The sequence below is a fragment of the Phascolarctos cinereus genome, unplaced genomic scaffold, assembly GCF_003287225.1.
Source record: "Phascolarctos cinereus isolate Bilbo 61053 unplaced genomic scaffold, phaCin_HiC Scaffold_1;HRSCAF=81, whole genome shotgun sequence".
NCBI classification, from domain to species: Eukaryota; Metazoa; Chordata; class Mammalia; order Diprotodontia; family Phascolarctidae; genus Phascolarctos; species Phascolarctos cinereus.
The window spans coordinates 188,081,121-188,103,758 of NW_027555514.1; the positions used below are offsets into that span (position 1 = coordinate 188,081,121).

General features: G+C 37.4%; 1 protein-coding gene across 1 annotated transcript in view; it reads left to right on the forward strand.

Moving 5' to 3' along the window:
* Positions 1-22,638, forward strand: part of GRIN2B (glutamate ionotropic receptor NMDA type subunit 2B) — a 651,709-nt gene that overhangs the window by 585,921 nt on the left and 43,150 nt on the right. Inside the window, 5 exon segments of the mRNA XM_021001754.2 lie at positions 732-934; positions 1,403-1,574; positions 1,752-1,905; positions 6,153-6,278; positions 9,732-9,961. Of these exon segments, the coding sequence (XP_020857413.1) occupies positions 732-934; positions 1,403-1,574; positions 1,752-1,905; positions 6,153-6,278; positions 9,732-9,961 (885 nt within the window).

Below are 22,638 nucleotides of genomic sequence, written 5' to 3' on the forward strand. Positions count from 1 at the left end.
TTCCTTATATCTTTCTCCTTATGAACCATGACAACCTGTGCCAATTTAATTCAGGACTCCAGCATAGCTCATCTCTGACTTGACCTGTAATAACTTTTGATATTCTGTGTAAAAGAACTGAAGTCTGCTTTTTTTGGTTCCACTCTTCTATTGACCCATTGACAGATGGCTGTAATTTTTAACTATTATGATCCTTATCATAGTTAGGGAGAAAAAAAAACTTTTTTTTTATAAAAGCTGCCTGTCATTAAACTTTTTTTTGTTTTTTGTTTTTCTTGTTTAAAGCTTTCCCTAGAGTTAAATGTAGGGGCAGGTAGGAGACACAATAAATAGAGTGCAGGGACTGGAATCAGGAAGACTCATCTTCCTGAGTTCAAATCTGGCTTCAGACACTTACTAGCTATGTGACCATGGGAAAGTCACTTAATCCTGTTTGCCTCAGTTTCCTCATCTATAAGATAAGCTGGAGAAGGAAATGGCAAAACTCTCCAGTATCTTTGCCAAGAAAACCCAAATGGTGTCATGAAGAGTTGGGCACAGCTAAAACAACTGAACAACAACAAAGTGTTAAAACTAGTGTCTGTTTTTAGAGTTATTGAATATGAAGAATAAAGTTATCTTTTCAACAATATGTGTGGTTTATGTGTTTATCTTGTAGAAGCTAGTGATGGCTAACGAAATAAGTTGTGGTTGCTATTGCCTTCTGAATGTTTTGCTCATCTTTTTTGCAGGTAGGAAAGTGGAAAGACAAAAACCTTCAGATGAAATACTACGTATGGCCCCGTGTGTGTCCTGAGACTGAAGAGCAGGAGGATGACCACTTGAGCATTGTGACCCTGGAAGAAGCTCCATTTGTCATTGTGGAAAGTGTAGACCCATTGAGTGGAACCTGCATGAGGAATACAGTCCCCTGCCAGAAACGCATTGTCACTGAGTATGGCAAACTGGTTCTTTGTGGCACCACCCTGGTCAGCTCATACCCTATTGTTGTCATCTACTTGGCCTAAGCCATGCTTCCCATACTGAAATATGTATTATATCTGATTTTATTTACTAAACCTTTGAATTAGTTATGGTCCTATAGTCTGCTATCTAGAATCTTCCTTACCATGCCTGTGGTGTATTCCCTCAGATTATATTCATGGTAGTTATGCCCCTATTTGGTCCTACTGTCTGGGATGTCAAGTTTATGGATTCTTTTATGATTTTTTTTTTACTTAGTACAGAACTTGTGAAATGAACCATTTGAAATTTATAGAAAACAGCAACTACTTGAACATTCAATACCAATACAAATAGTTCTGAGCTACAAAGGGGAGCATGCTTTTGGAATGGGGATGTGGTGATGTGAAAGAGAACACTTTGTCTTCTGTATTAATCTTTGGTTGTTATAACTGGTTAGGAACAAAACGGATGAGGAGCCAGATTACATTAAAAAATGCTGCAAGGGTTTCTGCATTGACATCCTCAAGAAAATATCTAAATCTGTGAAGTTCACCTATGACCTCTACTTAGTTACCAATGGCAAGCATGGGAAGAAAATCAATGGAACCTGGAATGGTATGATTGGAGAGGTGAGTTGTAGGGGTGTATGTATAATTTTCTTCATAAAGTTCCCAAATCTGCTTTCTGAATGTATTATCTGTTCATCAGATTCTTCTGAATAATCTTGGTTATCATTTTCTTTTAATTCCCCACTTGCTGTTCTGTTCATTCTAACTGAAATATACCCCCCTCCCTCCTTCCTCAAGGTGGTCATGAAGCGTGCCTACATGGCAGTGGGATCCCTTACCATCAATGAAGAACGCTCAGAAGTGGTGGACTTCTCTGTGCCCTTCATAGAGACTGGAATTAGTGTTATGGTGTCACGAAGCAATGGGACTGTCTCACCATCTGCCTTCTTAGGTAAATGATGTATTAAGGGGAAATGGATGTAAAATGAGAACAGATAGAAAGAAGAGACAAGAAGAACATGTTATGTCCGTTCTGCCAGGAGTTAGTTTCCTAGGAATTAAATTCAGCCAAGAATTTTGGGTTCTTCAAAGTTAATTTATTCTTAAACATAAGTATGCCAAAATTCTAGAATTTCTCTGAGATGGGATTTGTGATTATAGGACTTAGAATGATTGTTATATGTAGAAAGAAGCAGTATATTGTATGTTTTGTTTGGTGTTCTGCTCTTGAAGAGGCCCCAAAGAACTTCCCTACAAGGAAACATGCAGTTTCCTGGCCATTCCCCCATATTCTCCATGAAAAATACTCTAATACCCAAGAATATTTATGAACATTGAGCACTAAATACATTTCATATTTAGGTCACATTCTTTTTAATTTCCTTTATTTCTTTGCAAAAAAATATTTAATAATAATAAATTGTAAAGAAAACAGCATTCAAATCCTTCTGAAACCCCAAAATATCACTTATCTAAGGTTTTGGACTAGAAGACTAGAGCTAGTGCTCTCTGAAACCAAAGAACAATAGAGATTCTTAGAGTAATACTTGGATTTCAGGAGTAGTCATTGAGATGACAGAAGAATGAGGACCATTATATGGCTCAATACAGAGATCAGTGTTACCATGGAAGGCATGCAGGAACACACAAAAGGTTATCATAGAATTGTAGGGAAAGGAGAAAGTTTAAAGTCAATGAACTCTCTTTAGTCATTTTCCAAGGCAAAAATGAAGGCTACTGACCACTTATTCAAGTTGCGATTTGGATAGAACAGAGTCAAAAGGAGTGTATTTCCTTTATATCACTTGATAGGACCTATGACATTTAATCTACCAACCTCCACACCACTTCCATAAGGTATGGGACTGTTCAGTAGAATGTATGTTCATTTCTGAAGATTCATCATGTTTCATTTTTAATTCCTAAAAAAAAATAAGGCTTTTACAATTTCCTTAGGAATTCAGTAGTAAAATAGGCTTTGAAATAAGAAAATAGTTTTCTAATTTAAGTCTATTTTCCCTTTTGTTCAACTTCATCATTATTAATCATGTGGAAGAGGGAGCAAACTGCATATTAATTCACTTATATATGAGTTTACAATGTATTCTGACAGCTACAAAGGCCAGAACTATTTTGGGGATGAATTTGAAGAAGCATTGTATCATGGGACAAAATTGTCATCATTACTTTTTACACCATTCTACTGAACGACACCTGGAATATAATGTTCTCTCTCTGGACACCTCAATAAAAGAGATACGGATAAATTGGGAGGGATCCAGAAGAAATTATTATGAAAATTTAAAGAATTGTACTGTTAGATAGGTATAGCTTGTCTGTTGTAAATTGGTTCCTCAGAAACATGCCATTAAAAAAGACTGTATTCTGTAGTTAGAGCATCTGATTTGTATCATGGGCAGTCAGCTGAATGATATTATGGTAAGAGTTTGACAGTATTGCAGTGAGGTTTGGTTCAAAGCATTTAATTAATCGTGATTTCATCAATGTCAGTACTTCCTCTAATGGTACAGATTACAGTGCATCCATGGCTTACATTTTGTGAGTTTCTCATCCAGTTCCTCCCCTCTACAGAGTCCACCAATCAAGATAGTAGTATTCCTCTGAATCCCTTAACATTATAAGTATGCCAGTGCAGAACTTGGGAGACTCATCTACTGTCTCAAGTCCATGCTGGGCCTACTTCCTTTTCTAGTCATACATGTCTTTGGTGATATCTTTTATACTACCTCTGGCAAGCAATTTGTTAATGGCCATTTGCAGAGACTTATTTAAACTCACCAAGCCCTTTGATGACCCTCATTTTTTTATTCTTAAGAGCATACTTTTTATTTATAGGTATATAAGTATGATGATAATAATAACATTTCTTTTTATATAGAGTTTAAAGGTTTATAAGGCACTTTTCTCACAATAACCCTGTGAGGTAGATAGTGCACATATTAGTATCCTCACTTCACAGATGAGGAAATGAAAGTAAAAATAAATCCCATGGTCAAATAGCTACTCTGAGTTGAGATTTGAGTCCTGGTCTCCTGACTCCAAATACAGGATTATTTCATGTGTAGGGGTCAAGGAGAGTGAGGACTAAGGAAAGGCAATTAGATTTAACAGTTAGAGGTGATTGTCAATCTTAGAAAAAGCAGTTTCAGTACAGTAGTAGGGTTAGAAAACAACTTTTAAGGATAATAAGATCCCCTTCATCATGAAGGATTGAGGGACTGAGAAGTGAATAACTAGAGAGGAAGTAGAAGCAGTGAGTGTGGATGATTCTTATAAAGAATTTGTCAGCGAAAAGTAGAACTATATGAGACCTTGGAGGCACAGTTAGCAGAGCTGACCTTAGCAAGAAGAAGGATCATCTTTTCTTCAGAGACAAAAGAAAAAGAGGAGTAGATGGGTGAAAGCATGAAGGGGTTTGAGGTGAGAATTAAAAAGAGAAGAAGAAATTCATTAATTCTTTTCTCATGTAGGCAATTGATCAGAAGGTCATTTTGATGAACCCTTATTTGGAACTTTGATGTTATCTTCCTCTAGAATGTGTGGATGTATCTACTGGCAGCCTTGAGAGGACTGGGTAATAACCTCATGCCCGGTAATCATTTACAGAGATCAGCAAAAGACTTAGACAGAACATGGGGGACAGTATTAACTATTGTGAGTTATTTGGACAGTTCAAGTCTAGTTAAAGAGAGTTGTCTTTTTAGAAACCCCAAGTTTGTTTCCATTTTGAGAGGACTGCATAACTACCATACTGAATGAGCCCTTACTGCTCCACAGTAAAACTTCTATTCTTGCCTCCTTCAAGGGCTGTTTCAAACCCTCTCTTGACTTTATTCCCCACTGGGATGAATTTCTGGAGACCACTAAATTGAAAAGGTGAGCCCAGTGTGTAGCAGTAAGGGCTCATTCCTTATGGTGGGATGATTTCCTCAAGCAGCTTGGAAATACGATGGGAAAAGATGAGTAACACGATGGTCAGTAGTTGAAGATTGGTAGGGCATGAATAGCACTGTGACATGGGGGCAAGACTTTCAAGAGAATAGGCCAATGTATGCTTGTAAATGGTCAACTACAAAAATGAGACTTTGAAGAGAGGAAAGTAATACCAGACTACTGGTGATAGACTGGAAGAGCAGGGAAGACTATGCCTAATGTAGATAAGAACTGAAATGGTTAATTGTTCTGTTAAACCAAGGACATTTTATTAACACAAAAACTCTAACAAATTTTTAAGGTCCCCACACTATAGCATAACCCTATAGTGATAGAGAAATGAATGATCAAGAGCAGGTAGAATGGAGTATATTTGGAGACAAAGACTCTAGGCTCAGGTCATGATTGTCACTATTTGTATGATCTTAGGCCACTCATTTAAGCTTCCTTGGTTTTTTTCACATGTAAAAATATGAGGATTGGTTTAGATCAAGGGTTAGCAAACCCTGTTTTTGTAGGGCCCTTAAGCTAAGGAGGGACATTTAGGTAGACTGGATACAGCACTGGACCTGGAGTCAGGAAGACTTATCTTAATGAGTTCAAATCTGGCTTCACACACTCAGTAGCTTGTATGACCATGGGCAAGTCATTTAACCCTGTTTACCTTACTTCCTCATTTGTAAACTGAGCTGGAGAAGGAAATGGCAAACCACTCCAGCGTTTTTGCCAAGAAAAACCCAAATGGGGTCACGAAGAGTTGGACACAACTCAAAAATAACTAAACAACAAGCTAAGAATGATTTTTACATTTTAAAAATGAGGCTATTTTAAAATATAAAACTATTCTTAGCTCACAGGACTTATAAAAACAGATGTATGTGGTTGGATTTAGCCTGAAGGCCATCATTTGCCAACCTCTGGATTAGATAATCTATTAAGATCCATTCCAGCTATAAATCTTAGGATGCTGCCTTTTTTTTTTCTTGACCACACCCATGCATATGGAATTTGTGCTTTACTTTTCTACCAACCCTTGCTTTCAGCTTCCACTGGTAGACCCCAACATGAACTAGTTTATCAGTAAAAGCTGTGACATTAACACAGAAAGCCACACAATGGTGCGACTCTCCTCTTCGCATATTTGAAAGACAGAAACACTGAAATGAGCATCAATAGAATTACTTGGAATCTCTGTGTGTCTATGTGCATGTGTTTACCTGAGACCTATTTCTTTCCCTTCATTAGAGCCATTCAGCGCTGATGTGTGGGTTATGATGTTTGTAATGCTGCTGATTGTCTCAGCGGTCGCAGTCTTTGTCTTCGAATACTTCAGCCCTGTGGGTTATAACCGGTGCCTTGCTGATGGCAGAGGTAAGGAGAAATTCAGCTGCTGTATTTTCCTATTCTTCTCTCTCCCAATCTCCAGCTCTCAAATTTGTAGGTGCTATCTTCTCCATTTGGTTGAAGAGTGCTTCCTCCCTAACTCATTGAACTCTGGAAATGAGCCCTTGGTTCTTTAGTTTGTCAGCCTATTCTAACTTCAGAAATGCCTTAATTGAGATGATCATCGGAAACTATATATTCCCTTCCTGGTTCCTCTTATCTTGGGCATTAGCCTCAAGGACAATTCTATTCCCTATCATCCAGATCCCTTTCCCTCCTCGTAACAAAAAAAAGGGGGGGCCAGTAATGTAAACATATCTGGAATGTTAAGTAAACTGGTTACTCCTCTGATAACACTGGGTTATGGGCAATATTTATGAGCAGATACAGATAGCAGTATAGATTTGTATGTCAAAATGCTGTCACAAGTAGGTGTCCTCCAATGGTGTACAGTGGTAACCTGAAACTGGTAGTATACCTTCATTTAAAGAACTAATCTCAAGCTACAGCCTGTGGTACCCCCAGTTGTAGCCACATGGCAGTGCAGTGGGGTTCTGATGTATGAATTTGAATTGGGTAGACTACAATTACCAACTCCATTTTTTTAATTGCTAGGATTTAAATAGTGTTTTAAGGTCTGTAAAACACTTTGCAAATATGTCGTTTTATCATTATAACAACTCTGAGAGGCAGGTGCTGTTATTATTCTCATTTTAGAGGTGAGGAAACTGAGGCAGACAATGTGTAAGTGACTTACCCAGGGTCACATAGCTAGTAAATGTCTGAGGCTGGATTTGAACTCAGGTCTTCATGACTCCAGCTTCAATGCTCTATCCACTGTGTCACCTAGCTTCCTCTAAAGCTATTTATAGGAATCTGTTTTCAGACTAGGCCAATCTCAGAGATCTAAGTGATTGCCAAGAATTTCAGATATTTATGAGGCTGTTAAAGGTGGTTAATTAGGTTCCTGAAGAGTTTCAAAGGAGCCACTAAAATAACCCCACCTCAAAACTCCCCTAAAATACATGGTATAACGAGGTTAGAGACTGAAGCAGAAATTCCCTACTTCTTTATAATTTCTACCCTAGGAGTGAGCCTGGTCTCAGAAATAGACTCCCTTCATAGTCTATGAGTTCCCTAAGTCTGTTAGTCCAGAGTTGGAACTGTGGTGGGATCTCCAAGTTCTGGGGTATATAGTGATTGCTCCCTACAGTGTGATATAGCTATGGGATTTCATATTTCACTTCAGGGATCTCCTAGCAGCTATGACCCCTTCCAGTTATAGGAATTAACTATTGGACACATTCTGGGCAGCACCAGTGATTAGTCTAATATTTAATTATACAATTGTACTGTTAAATGGGTGGGCAGATATAAAGACATCTTCAAACTGATGTATTTTAAGAAAAATAAGTTAAAAATCCCAAGTTACTAAGCTTAATAAACTATGAGGCAATTATTTGCTTTACCAAAGTACTTTATTAAAAGATTAATTATAGGATAATTTAATATAGCAAGTTCCCCTAGGAATTTAAAAATATAATCCATTTATGGAAATTAAATTTACATAGAGTTCTATGTAAATATCTATTGTGTAAATCAAGGCATACATATACAGATGTCTATACAGTGGTAGATTGTACCTCTGAATATGCAGTTTTTAACATTAAAAATGACTGAACAGATGTTAATAGAACTTTGTCAACGTAGGCATATGCTAATGCTAATATGTAGAGGAAATGGAACAGCAGATGTTCATAACTGCATATGAGGGGTCAAGTGCAATTTTATATACTGAGGCAGATGTCACCACCACCAAATGATGAACACTGGTTTTCATTTTTCCACATGATGGATGGGATGGGTCGCATGACCTATTCACATAAACCTGTAGAATAATGAACTCTATAGGTGTTATACAAGAATTAGTTGGGGATAGGAAAAGAGACAGTGACCAGTCCTCCCTATATAAAAAATTAAAAAACCAAAACAAAACAAAATAAACTGTTCATAGCTATCCCATAGATTGGGCAAGCAACCATGCACACTCCCTAGTAGTTTCCTAAACAGATGCTGCCAGTCTGGGGGTCAGAGTGTATTTGTGAAGGGTCATAAGGCAGGGAAGTGGAAGGATCAGGTTCACCAGACATAAATCAGAAGCCAGTAGGACTATCTCTTAAATGCCTTGTACTGAAATAGATGCTTTAAGAAGTTATAAAATAAAACAAGTAACAAACAAACAAAAAACAAAAAAAGAAGAAAAAAGGGAAAAAAGAAATCCACATGATAACTTTATTATTTAGAGAATATATAGAGAGAATAGCAAGTTGTACATAATAGATTTGCAGTTCTATGAGCAATCATCTTTTTATTGTACTATGTTATGAAAATGCTTGTTTTATTCCATAAAACAAAAGTAAATAAAAATTTAAAAAACGAACAAAACAAGGCCATTAGCCTCCACTCTACCTCTGGGGACTAGTCATTTGCAGTCAAGTCAGGGACTATAAATAGAATTAGCTATCAAAAACAAATTTTGAAGAAGACAATAGCAAAGAACATACTCTGACATTTTATAAAAATTTCTATGTTTTCTTAGTATATGATAATAACATTTCAGAAACAAAGAAAATAAATAAGAAAGCAAATACAACAGATAGTTTGGGGTAGTATAAAGAACATGGGACTTAGAGTAACAAGAGCTAAGTACGAAGTTTATAGATTGTGTGATCTTGAGCAAGTCTCTTTACTTCCCCCAGTTTCAATTTAATTGATAAAATGAAGATATTAATACATGCATTACCCATCTTACAGACCTACTTTGAGCCTTACATGAGATAATTTACTTATGAATATAAAGCTCCATGCCAGTGTAAGCCATTATGATGATCTAAAAATAAGAAGTTCTTTAGTATCATTTTTTATTATTAATATGAATAATTTTTTTACAAAATCTACATTTCTTACATCTGCTTATGATAAACTGGGTAGTAAAGTTCATTGTTTAGTGTCTGGGGTCAAAACTCATTGGTTAGGACACCATTCTTCCCATATCAATCTCCACCATTTTCTGTCCTCAGACTCTGGTCTTCTCTCTATTCTGTCTTCTGAAAAGTATCCAGGGTAGAAAGAGGGGCAAGTATTTATTTAAAGGATTGTCTAACTGATGCCTATGAACACTTGGAGAAGATGCTTTAGGGAGGTTTCATTCTTTCATTAAGAATTTGGTTCTGAGATCCTTGGAAGGGCCCACAAAACAGGAGGAGGAAGGGGTTTCATAGTCATTACAGAGGAGGCATCTTTCTTTCCTGGGGATGACATTGTTTCAGTGAAGTTACACATAGGGAGGACTTACTCCAATCTTCTTGCACGTATCAGTAGAACCAGACAGTGAGAGTCCCACTGACGTAACTTCTCAAACTTATCTGTTGGTCCCTACAGAGCCAGGCGGTCCCTCTTTCACCATTGGCAAAGCTATTTGGTTGCTGTGGGGGCTGGTATTTAACAACTCTGTACCAGTTCAGAACCCAAAGGGAACAACCAGCAAAATCATGGTGTCAGTGTGGGCCTTCTTTGCTGTCATCTTCCTGGCCAGCTACACTGCCAACTTAGCTGCCTTCATGATTCAAGAGGAGTATGTGGACCAAGTTTCTGGCCTGAGTGACAAAAAGGTAAGAGATACTTTTGAAAATCTCCCATTTCCACCCAAAATAACCTCCCTGGAAAGGAAGTGTTGCTTACGTTCTCCCTCTGGTCCCCATTTTAATTAGGCTCATGTTTCAAGCTCCTGGGAGTACTGAAAGTTTTCGTGATCCTAATAATTTCCTAACATCTGAATTTCCTACTTGTGTTTTAAATAAATTGGAAGGCAGAAGCAGAAGAAATTAGTTTCCCTACTGAAATAATTGTTTTCCCTTCCTGTCTTTGTGCAAACCTACTGATTTATGCAGGGAGTGTCACAAATGATTCCTGGGCTACAAATAACTAGCTTGGTTTTTTATCCACACTTTTAGCATGTGATTGCACATTGGTTTGTTAGGGTTGGGCAGCTAGGTAGCTTAGGGATACAAGCACTGGCCTGTTATTAGAGGGTTGCCCCTGTGTGCCAGCACTGTGGAAGCTTGCTTATCATGGCTTACATTTTCCCACAGATGAACTAGTTACTGTAGGCTTACTCTGCCTTTGTTTCTTCTCTGTGCACATCCTAGAGACTATGCAGGAGGGCTGCTCATGTGAAAGTGTTGAAGTATTTCAGGGCATGAAAACTGGTCTTTAATTCTGTGACTGCCCACACACTATGATGCTAACAGGCCAGTCCTGTACCTGTTCTGTTCTGAGCTGGCTTGCATGGTACAGAAAAAAGGGAAGATATTTAGTTTTCATTTCTAGTAGATGAGTATGTGCTGGCCCATTGGGGATTTTACCAGGCTGACATACTGTAGCTTTCCATGTGAGATTTCCTGTCACCTCTAGCTATGATACTAATGATCCTTATCACCTTCTCAAGCTTCCAGTAAACACATGGATATTCCAAACCAATCATGGAATTTTTACTTCTAAGAAATCTCCTGACATCAATTTCATCAAGCTTTAGAAAATATTCATCTGTTTCAAGAAGTAAATGTGAATTTGGCCTGCCAAGTTAGATACCTCATGTTTATTACTGATAATTTATCATCTGGTATCTCTTGACCTAATAGTTAAGAAAGTTACTTAGATAGAAAATATAAGGATGCATTATAGTTGAAAAGGAATTAATGTTCTTTCCTCTTTGACTCAGGTAATCATTTTCCCTAAGAGAGGCATTTGGTATAATGGGTTCAAGTCTGGTCTCTGATACATAATGCTAGGCAAGCCACTTAATCTGTCAGTGTTCTAAGAAACTCTCTACAATTATAAATTGCAGAAAAGGTGCTATCCTTCATTAGTAGAGAGAATGTCCTTATCTTTGGAGCTCCTTATGCCAATAAAATCATAGGTCCAATCCCTATTTCATTTTCCCTAAAGGAACATTTAAAAGCATGTGGAAAAGATACACAGTTTAAAAAGGAATGAGTTTTATTTCTTATAATTTTTCATTCTCTTCATATCTATTTAGTTTTTCTTTCTTTTGGAATTTTCTTTTTCTTTCTTTCTTTTTTTCCTTTCCCCTCCCCCTCATTCCTTTCCTTTCTCCTCATTTTAATATTCCATTTCTTCCTGAAGCTCCCAGTAACATCTGATTCTGTGGCTTGGTGGTTAGAGGTTAGGTGAGGATAAACTACCTGACAGAGAATGCCTCTGCTCCCACCTTTCTTGTTGTTCACTCTAGCTACCTAAGAAGTAATATGGTGGAAAGCTTCCCCTTGTAACAATCTTATTTCTGGACATGCTAAGGGATGAGATGATTACACAAAGAATCCAATACTCCCTTGGTCTTCTAGCTGGGGGCCCGTCATGATCAGTACATGAATTTCCCATATGGTGCTAAAAAAAAACATAGGAAATTCTGCTGATCAAAAGTTGAATGGTTCTCTAAAGGGAACCATGATGCAGTGGAGAGACCAACAGACTTGAACCAGAAGACCTGAGTCTAGGCTCTATCACTTACTAGCCTTTTGGTCCTGTACCACTTGACCTCTATGAGTAACAATGACATTAATAATAATAATAATAACAACAATAAGAAATATATAGCACTTTAAGCTTTGCTAAGCATTTTACAAATATCATATTATTTGATCCTTACAACAACTCTAGGAGGTAGGTGCTATTATTATCCCCATTTTACAGGTGAGGAAACTAAGGCAGATAGTAAGTGTATAAGGCCAGATTTGAATTCAGGTCTTTCTGACTCCAGGTCCAACACTTTATCCACTGCACCACCTAGTTACCTCAATTTCCTTATTTGTGAAACAGGATTAATAATACTTGTATGAACTGAAAGGTCTACTGTTGCTTTTAGTTGAACTAGGTTTCTGAAGACTGGATAGAGGATGTTTTCCCTTCTATATTTCTTTATCCATCAATTATTAAAAAAATATTTATTTACTAAGGGTATACCAATTGCCAAGCACTGTGTTAAATCACCAGAGCTCACAATGTAAACAAAAAATGCAGTGGAAAGAAAGAAGGAAAAATGAGAAATTTTTACGTGAAAATTTTGTTGTATATTTGAAAATAATAGCAATAATGCATAGTAAATTTGCAGCTTCATGTACAATCTTCTTTTTAATTGTACTAAGTTATGGAAATGCTTGTTGTATCCCATAAATTAAAAATAAAAATTTAAAAAGTAAATAAAAATATAGACAAAGTGATTTCAGTGGGGGGAGGGAGGAGGTAGGCACTAGCAGCTGGTAGGTTTAGGCAGTCTCTAGAGCTAGGCTTTGAGGATTCTAAGAGGCAGAGGTGAGAAATGCATTCCAGACCTTGGGGCCAGTCTGGAAAAATGCATAGAGGTGAAAGAGGGAATGTTACGAATAAGTAACAGCAGTCCAGCTTGGGTAGAAGGTAGAGGAAGTGAAGAGTGATAAAGAAGGCTGGAAAAGTAGGCTTTTCTTGACTGTGAAGGACCTTAAATGTCAAACAGAGGAGGAGCATTTGCATTTTATCCTAGAGGCATTGGGGACCCACTGGAATCCTTAACATGTGTTTTAGGAATATCACTTGGCCACTTGGTTGAGGATAAATTTCAGCAAGAAGAGACTCAACTGACAGGGAGATCAGTTTGCAGGCAATTACAGTAATCCAGGTGAAAGTTGAGAAGGACCTGGACTAAGGAGGGACAAACGTAAGAGATTTTGTGGAGGCAGAAATGATGAAACTTAGCAGCTTATTGAGTGATGGTGGGTAAGAAAGGGTGAAGAGCCAAGGATGACTCTAAGGTGCACCTGGTTGGCTCCAAAGATGGTAGTGTCCTTGACAGAAACAGGCAATTAAGAAATCACTGGTAACAACTGGTGACAACAGATTTAGCTGAACCATTGTCAGAAGCCAGCTTGCAGTGGTGAAGTAAGGAGTAAGGGAAAGGAGATAAATAACAGACAAGAAGCTTTTTCTATGAGTTTGGCTATGAAAGGGAGAAGTACAAAGTAATAACTTAGAAGATGGTAAGGTCAAGTGAAGAGTTTTTAAGGCCTGCCAAGATCTTAGGCAAATGTATAAGCAGCAGGGAAGGAACCAGTAGACAGGGAAAGATTGAGGACAGGATTGGCCTGGGGTAGGAGAGGAATGATTCTAGGCCTAATTTCAAGGAAGAGAGAGGAGTAAATGAATGCAAGTATTGGCCTTAGCAGGGTGAAGGGTCACCTCTCCATCAGAAATCCAAGTAAAGGAGGACAGAAAAGGGGATGGTGTCAACTGATTTTGAGACATAGGGTAGGGGAAAAGAGGTAGCCCATTGGCCTGTATTGCAAAATTGTTTCATCCAGTTGTGAAGGGGTTGAATTTATTTATACAAATCCTTTTGGAACCCAAAATTATTTTGTATGTTATGTATGTAGAAAGGAGTTAGCTAACAGGGACCTTTATGGACAAATGTTCTATTTAGTTTACCACTTAATAATGTATTTTTTATGCATTTTAGAACCTTACAAATGTGGAAGTAATAAATTAGCGTATTATACATATACCATTTACTCTGCATAGTTGCCAAAATATGTTTAAATAACTGACATGTTTAATTCATATTAGTATAAGGGAAAGTAATATGAATTACATTCAAAGCTTTCAGCAAATGTATTTAAAGTGTCAAAATGATTATTGTTCTGATTCAAAAGTACCTAAAGGAAGCAGGCAGGCATCAGAGACAAGAAGTCATGGAGTTTTCATTAACATCTAAAAATTTTGGCAATACAACATGTAAATATATTTACATGAAATTTATATGATATAAATATGAAATTTAAAAACATCAAAATAATTTGAGATTAGAAATGAAGTAAATTTGAAATTTATTTTAATAATGTTTTAGTTTCCTTATTAATAGTCTCCTAAAATTAATACATACTCAAAAATGATGAATATTTCCCCAAATTTTCTTTGAATATAATCCCAATATGACTTGATTGTAAGTGAAATTATTTTTTCAAAAGTAGTAAGGAATGTTTGCAAATGAAGAAATGTTTATAGATACAAAGTGTGTAATTAAATTATTTTTGTTTTATAAAAAATGCACAAAGATCTCATTTATATAAAAGTTACCAAGTAAGAATGTTCACAGTGAAAATTCTATGATAAATCCTTCTTTTTTGTGCACATTACCCAGATGAATTCTATTTAGTGTTTGTACTATTGTCTTATATACTATGTTGGGGAATTTATAATACTCAACCATATATTTAAGTGCTTACATGCCCATATTTTCATTTGTGTGCATATTGTAATGTCTATATGAGCTAGTAGGCAATCTATATGAATATTGTGGTTAAAATAATGAATTACTTGTTGATATGACTGCAAAATTAACTAAGCTGATCTTTATATGACAGACATACAGTCAGATGCTGAGCCCATACTTGACAACTTGTCAGCTTGGTAATACCAGCCAGGGCTTGAATTCTATCATCATGGCCTTTGAGAATCCAGGAGTTTTCAATACGAAAATTATGAAAGGAATAGCCAGAATCATATGTAAAAATGATGGTTAGTGGAGTTCTAGAAACAGTTATGAAGGAAAAGTGGAAAGATATGTCTCTCCTTTCTGCCAGATGATTTTAACTAGTTATTACCCTGTCAGTGGAGTAAAGAGGACACTAAAAACATTGGTTTTTCTCCTTCCTCTCCCTCCTACCCTTCAGAATTCACAATTCCTTACAAGATCCTAGGTGGTATCCTCAAAGTGCTGTGGAAATAACTGAAGGGGGTGTGGGGGGGAGGATTCTTGTAGCTCGGGCCCAGGCATTCCAAAATGGGTCAGTTTCCCCCTCTCCTGGATACTCCAGTAGTGCCTTGGGGATCAATCAGTCAAATTTAAGGGAAGAGAAAAGAGTGGGTGAAGCAGGTCATCATGCTTGCAACTGGTGGTTTCTGCTCATCAGGCTACCTTTGTATACATACCCCAGGCTCCTACTTTCCTGTCCCAGGCTTCCAAGACTGCCAGGACCAGACTGACATGATTAATACACCATTAAATTTATAGCACTTTTCCTCTTAATAGGTAGAAGTATTACCCAAATTTTAACTTGTCAGAAATATATGAATACTTATGAGGTCTACAATCTTTGGTTCTAATATGGAGGCTGTAGCTTAGTTTCCTGGGTTGCTGCCTAAGAACCCCATTGCATTTCTGAAATGAGGTAGGTGTTGCTACAGGCTCTGAGGAATTCCATAGGGTCTGGAGACCATCTTTATCTTGAAATGTGCTAGGGCACAGCATTGGCCTCTGGGCACAAGTAATGAAACAGTGTTACATCATCCCCAGATCAACTGTCCTCTTCACCCTCTGAACAAACTCTAGATTGAAAACCAGAGTGGGGCTGTTATCCTCATTCTGATTCTGTATCCTCTGGTCACAGACAAACAGGTCAGCTCCACACCATAGGCCACAGAGTTCAAGGGAGGGAATAGGAGACTATTTTCAGCCAAAGCAGCCTGAGATTTGTGACTCAGTTGGACCTGGAAGTAACTGAGTGATGCCAATCCTGGGAACTCTCTGGAGCTATGGATAGACTAAGGATTCAAGATGTGATAGGAAAGGAGATTCTGGCATGTGACAATTAGAAAGGAAAGAGTATAGACAGCAGGTGCACGGGAAGTAGCTGGCTTTCCCTTCCTTAACAGCTAAATTTGCATACTCCTGTAAGTGTGGAATGTTTCACATTCTGTTAGATTTGGTAGATAGCGGATGCATTGATTGTTTTTGTTGAACTATTGTTTATTTTTAATTTTTTTTACTCTGTTTTTCACAAGGGAAAATCTGTTGTGTAGGGGAAGAAAAAGGGGACTATATTGAAAAGAATATACTACAAAAACGAAACTATCAATAAAAGGTTGTTTTTTTTTTTTTAAGTAGCACGATGTTACTCTGAACCATGATAAAAACCATACAGCCATCTGGCTATCTATAGACTGACCAGCATGGAGCCCTGAGCCTGCTGAGGAGTGACCCTTAAGGTGACCTAAAACCAGTTTGGTTTCCTTAGAAAAGAGGTGTCACTCTATCTCTGCAGATTCCAGGGAAGCACTGCCATCAAAAGAATGCCACCCACCCAGATCCTCAGGCCCACTGTTGTCTAGGCTGGTCTGTAGCTCTATGCTTGGAGTTTGGCCAGAAACAGAAGGGCCTTTAGAAATGGCATAAGTGAAATGGAGTCTTCTCCTTGTTGGCCAGTACTGAGTTAGACAGTGAACACATTAAGTTGAAGGGCATGTACTTATTTCACCACCTATAAATATTTCCTTTATTGCCATACCATGAGAGGCATTATTTAATTTTATTGTGTAGCATTCATTGACATGTGGTCTTCTATCTAGACCTCTTTAAAGAAAATAGAATTCATGTTTCTGTAGGATTTTTTTTGCCACATTCCACTGGGAGAGTAAAATGTTTTAAATAAATGTAATAAATGATTTAAACAAATGCTACAATAAATGATTTAAGTAAACACAATCCACATGCCAGAATGCTATATTCTGAAGGTCATGGAGCTGGAAAATACCTTGATTATCTGATCCAGCCCTGTGACTTCAAGCAGAAATACAGCTAGACCAAGGTTTCCTCTCTTATATCTTGGACCATTTTGGCAATCTAGTGATGCCTATGGACCCTTTCTCAGAATAATATTTTTAAGTAATTGAAAGAAAATGCTAAACATCAATTAGAGGTTAGGGAAATAAAGATGTAATCTTTCCCCCATTCAGTTCACAGACTCCCTGAAATATGTCACAGATTCATCAGGGGCCCCATGGACTCTGTGTTAAGATCCCCTGATCTCAGCCAGCCTATAAAAACCACTGTCTTCTCTTTTGGGAGATCCATAGAATTGAAAAATCGGTAACCTCCTTTTCATAAATAAAATATCAACCCTATAATTTCCCACTTTTTCATTTCATGTATTCTACAATAGTGACTTTTAAAAAATTGTGGAAAAGTTGATGTGCATACAGAGAGGTTATGCTTGCTAAATAACAGTGCCATATAAGTTACTGGTATGCAGTTAATAAGATTGTACTTATTAAAGTTGTACATAATGAATATGATATGACTAATAAAATAGGGCTCAATTTTCATTAAATTCATTCTTTTTCTGTTAATATTGGACATATTACCTCTTTTTCACCATTAATTATTCTTGAGAACAGTTCCTAGAAGTATCATAATCACCCTACCAAAAAACTACAGGAACAAATGACATTGTAGAGGCATCGATGTAAAACAGGGGTGTAGATGTAAAATACAGTATTAGCACGAATCACTAAATCCAGAAAGTTTTATTTTTTAATGATTTTTTTACATTACTTAGATTTCCTTTCTACTCTCCTCTCAGAAAAGCTTTCTTATATAAAACATTATAAAACATTTTAATAAAAAGAGGAAAAGGGGGAAAAAAATCAATGATATAGTCCAGTCTATCAAAAAAAATCTGACATTATATAAAATATTACACAGTGGAGCAGAGTAGTAGAGAGAAGTGTCTTATATCTCCTTTTCTCCTAAAAGAATTCACTACTGGATCAATATCAATCTGGAAGGAGGTCCATGTTATCAGGATATAGGGTTCTGTTCTTGGCCTGTAATCAACATTTTTATTAATGAATCAGATGAAGACATGAATTAGAAAGGTGATCATTCCACTATATTTTGCATTAATACATGCAAATCTTTGCTATTTTATTCACTTCTGGGAACTGCTTGTGCATTCAATTCAATAAACTTTTATTAAGCACCTATGTGTCAGGCACTGTGCTAAATGCTGGAAAATGTTGACAAACTGGAGCTAATCTAGAAGAGAGTGACCAGGATAATTAAAGGATGGAAAATTGTACCACAACATTAGCTTAAGGAGATGGGTAAAGTCCCAGTGGAGATATAAGAGCTATCTTCAAGTATCTGAAGGGCTACAATGTGGAAGATAGATTCCACTTTCTGCATTTCCCAAGAGGTAAGGATAGAAGCTGTAGGTAGAAATTGTAGAGATCCAATTTAGGTTGATATAAGGGCAAAATACTAACAATTAGAGCAACCCCAGAGAAGTATGGGTTACTTCAGCAGACAGTAAATTATCCAATATTGGATTATATGAAGCAAAGGTCGGTTGTCCATTTGTTGGGGTATTGTAGAAATAATTCCTGTTTAGGTTCAGGCTGATAAGGCTGTTAGTCATTTCTAAAATACTGGACAATAAAATTAGAATCCCCAAAAGATATCAGTATTTGAAAAGATGGGCCTAAGATGGTTACAAATAATGAAAAAGTTAGAAATAATGAAGAAAATCAGAGCTAATTCCATTTCTGTTACACTGGTAAGTGTTTTGAATGGGAATTGATTTACCTCAGTGTTTAACAGGTTTTTTTTATAATAACCAATTGTCAAGTGCTGATAGAGGTGCAGAATTGGATGGGGAGGGGGAAGGCAGTAGGGAGAAATGATCACCTTTGAACTGCAGTGTGTTTGTGTATTTGGACCTCTCAGAGAACTCTGCATTCAAGGGTCCTTGAGGCTGACTCGCCAATTAATTAAAATTTTAAAGTAACTCTTATTCCATTGAACATATTTCTGTAAATACTATCAATTGGAAATTAGAACAGTAGAGTGCTTTTCTGAATCCCAATTCTATTTTTATTTTATACGGTATTTCTCAGCTGTGATCTTTGGAGCAAAAGCCAACGGCAGGAAAAATTAGTTTGTACCAGTTTCATGAAGTATGTCTTCGGGTTTTTGTAAATAATTTTAACTCAAATAAAATTGCTACTTTCAGTTTTAAAAAAAGATGGGCCTAATATAACAACATGAAAATGGATACAGATGTTAGGTTATCCATCGAAGGCCTCAAATGAACTACCAAAGTACAGGCTGAGGAAAACCTGCTTTAGTAGCAATTCAAGGAGTAGCATGATTCAGGAGAAAGACAAATAATAATGATGATAGCTGGCATTTACCTAGCACTTTAAGGTTTGCAAAGTGCTTTATAAATATTAACTTATTTTATTTCATCCTTAATTCAGTATTTCATCCTTATAACAACTCTGGGAAGTAGCTGCTATTATTATCTCCATTTTGCAAGTGAGAAAACTGAGGCAGACAGAGGTTAAGTGACTTGCCACAACTAGTTAAGGGTCTAAGGGTGGATTTGAACTCAGGTTTTACTTACTCCAGGTCCAGCATTCTGTCCACTGCAACACCTCGCTACCTAAAAATCCAAGAATGCTGGCTTCACATAGGACTTCAGCCTGAATACTGGCTATGCCACTTTTTACCTGTGTTACCTTAGTCAAGTCACCACACATCCCTGGGCCTCAGTTTCCTTATATGTACAAAGAAGCAGATGGACTAAATAAGGGGATTCTTAACCATTTCTTGTGTCATGGACTCCTGTGGAGGTCTGGGGCAACCTCTTCAACTCTTTATAATAATGTTTTTAAATGTATAAAATAAAATACATAGGATTTCAAAGGAAACCCATATTATTGAAATACAGTTATCAAATAATCCTTTTTTTAAAGTTCACAGACCCAAAGTTAAGAAACCCTGGTACTAGATGATTTCTAAAGGCTTCTTCTAGTTTTAAATCTATGATTGAGGAATACTAATTGGCCATAAACCAACATGAACCCAGTAAAAAGCATTAATTGATTCATTAATGTAAAAGCATTTATGAAGAATCACTTATTATGTCACAAGCACTGTGCTAAGTGCTAGAATATAAATAGAAAAGTGAGACAGTCCCTGCCTTCAAAGACATCTCATTCTAATTAGAACAGGCAACACATAAAGAAAGATTCAAATATAGGGCAAATGGGAGGGCCAGTGATGAGATCCATAGTCTTTAGGGGGCAATGGAAGGTCAAATGATAATTCCAAGTGTTCCTCCATCTTACTGCAAGGGTTGCAGTTGGTGATTTTTCCCACTCACTAAAGGAGTATGAACAGCCATGTTTGCCCCATATCATGGATGGTCTGGGAAAGCACAGACAAGCTGCTCAGGCCCACATAGCTTGGGAGGAGAATGGACCTGGGTGTAGGGGGAGAGCACTCAGGTTCTTTCCTGAAGAGGTAGGATTGGGAGTGAGGGAAGGTAGAGTCAGTGTCTAGCCAGGAAAGGGAAAGGGGATGGGGACATGGCAGAAAGTTTGGGGGGAGGTGAGATCCTAGTTGAATCTGAGCAGGGGATAGACTGGGGAAGAGGAAAAAGCTCCTTATGTGGCTTGCTTTTCTCAACTCTCAGTACCTGGTGAGATCTATAAGTGGGGAAAGAGGAGGGAGAAGTGATGTGGTTGTAAAAAACAAACAAACAAAAGAATAATGTAGTCATAGAAATATAGTATCCTGACAAAGGGCTATAAAAACCCCAATATGAGCTTTGCAGTCCAACTGTGTATTACTGCGTTCAATTCTGGGCACCACATTTTAAGAAGAGCAGTGGTGAATTGGGAAACATCCAGTGAATGCTGACAAGGATAATTAAAAGATCTGAAATATGAAGGATAGTCAAAAGAACTGAGGATTTTTAACTTGGAAGGGAAAAATCAATTTTGTGGAAGGAGGAGGCATATGATAGCTATATTCATGTATTGTCATTCTGAGTCCAAAACTTACCTCTTATAGCTTTTACATAAGGTCTTTCAATTGCTCAGTTGTGTCTGAGTCTTCATGACAACGTATGGAATTTTCTTGGCAAAAATACTAAGTCATTTGCCATTTCCTTCTCCAATGGATTAAGGCAAACAGGTTAAGTGAGTTGCCCAGGGCCACACAGTTATTGAGTGTCTGAGGCCAGATTTGCACTCTGGTCTTCCTGACTCCAGGCCCAGCACTCTATTCACTGAGCCATCTAACTACCTTCCACATAAGAAAGAACGTTCTAATAATTAAAACAATCTAGACATCAAACGATTTGTCTTAGGATATAGTCAACAACCTGTTCCTGTAAGTATTCGAGCCAAGATGTTTTAGATATAGTGCTTTCTTGGCATTGCCAAATAACTTTCCTAGCCCTATGCCTGCTAGGAACTTGATTTTTATTTTTTTAGTTAAAATGTAAAATATAGTGTAGAACTGATTTTCTCTTCTCCCTCTAACAAGCTATAGAAAGCAAGGGGCAGATAACAGAGGTGAAGCTGTACTCATGTTTTATAGGAATACTGTGATATGTTGATGCCTTTATGAAGTGTGAAAGGGTGATTAGATTTAAAGGGACAATGCTGGATTAAGATTGGCCATGCCCTGTAGGCCCTTAAATAGCTGAATTTACTAACTCTAAATTACAGCTGAGCTGCTGTCCAGCAGCAGCCTTCAATAAAGAAAAAATGGCCCCCCAGAAGGACCCAATTGTTCTTGAGAAGAAAGAAGAGATTTTTATTTCCTTTCACACTGAAACTTTTCAACAGAAATTTTTGCCCAGTTCAGGAGTCATCAATCAGTTTGAGGTACATTTAAGGGAGCAGAGATATTCACTTTGTAAACAAGCACAGAGTCTGTATCTCAGGGCAGGGAGCAGAGACTCAAAGTCAGACAACGTTCATAGATACAGAGAGGCAGGAAAGAGGAAGCTACAAAGAGCCTGATCCCTGGCAGTAGAGAAAAGAGCTAATCATGGTCTCAAGGAAGGACTAGGCTTGGCAATCAACAGTCAAGCTGTGAAGAGCAGTAAACCCAGAGAGCCTAGCTAAGGGACCTTCCATCTGATACAATGTTCTCCTGATTTAGGACGAATACCAGGAAGAGTCAATTAGAAGAGAAAGGACAGTGAGTTGCTTTGGACATATGAGTTCTTTACATGTGTGCCTTGTTACTATTAGTGTTCACTCTTCCAACAGATACTGTGTATATTTGTGGGAGAGCCTGCTCAGGTTTATGTGATAAAATGTTCTGTAGCTACTATTTTTTTTTATTATTCCACCTTTTACTTTCTAACTGTTAATGGGAAGCCCTCAAGTAGGGGCTCATGAGTTATAGTTTTAAGAGTATGAAACCCACAGAGTACCTCTTGAAACTGAGAATAGCGATCACCCTCTGTGGACCCAATGAATGAGTGTGAGAACAAGTCAGAGATTACCAGAGGAGATGCTACAATAGCACAGATACTGAACTTAAAGTTCTAACTAGAGAAAATCGATAAGCATTTCTTTGGATTGAGAGGGTTTTGATTCTAATTGTATATGGCTAGCACTTGAAATCTTTTACTTTTAGGACATCTCTCCCAAATTG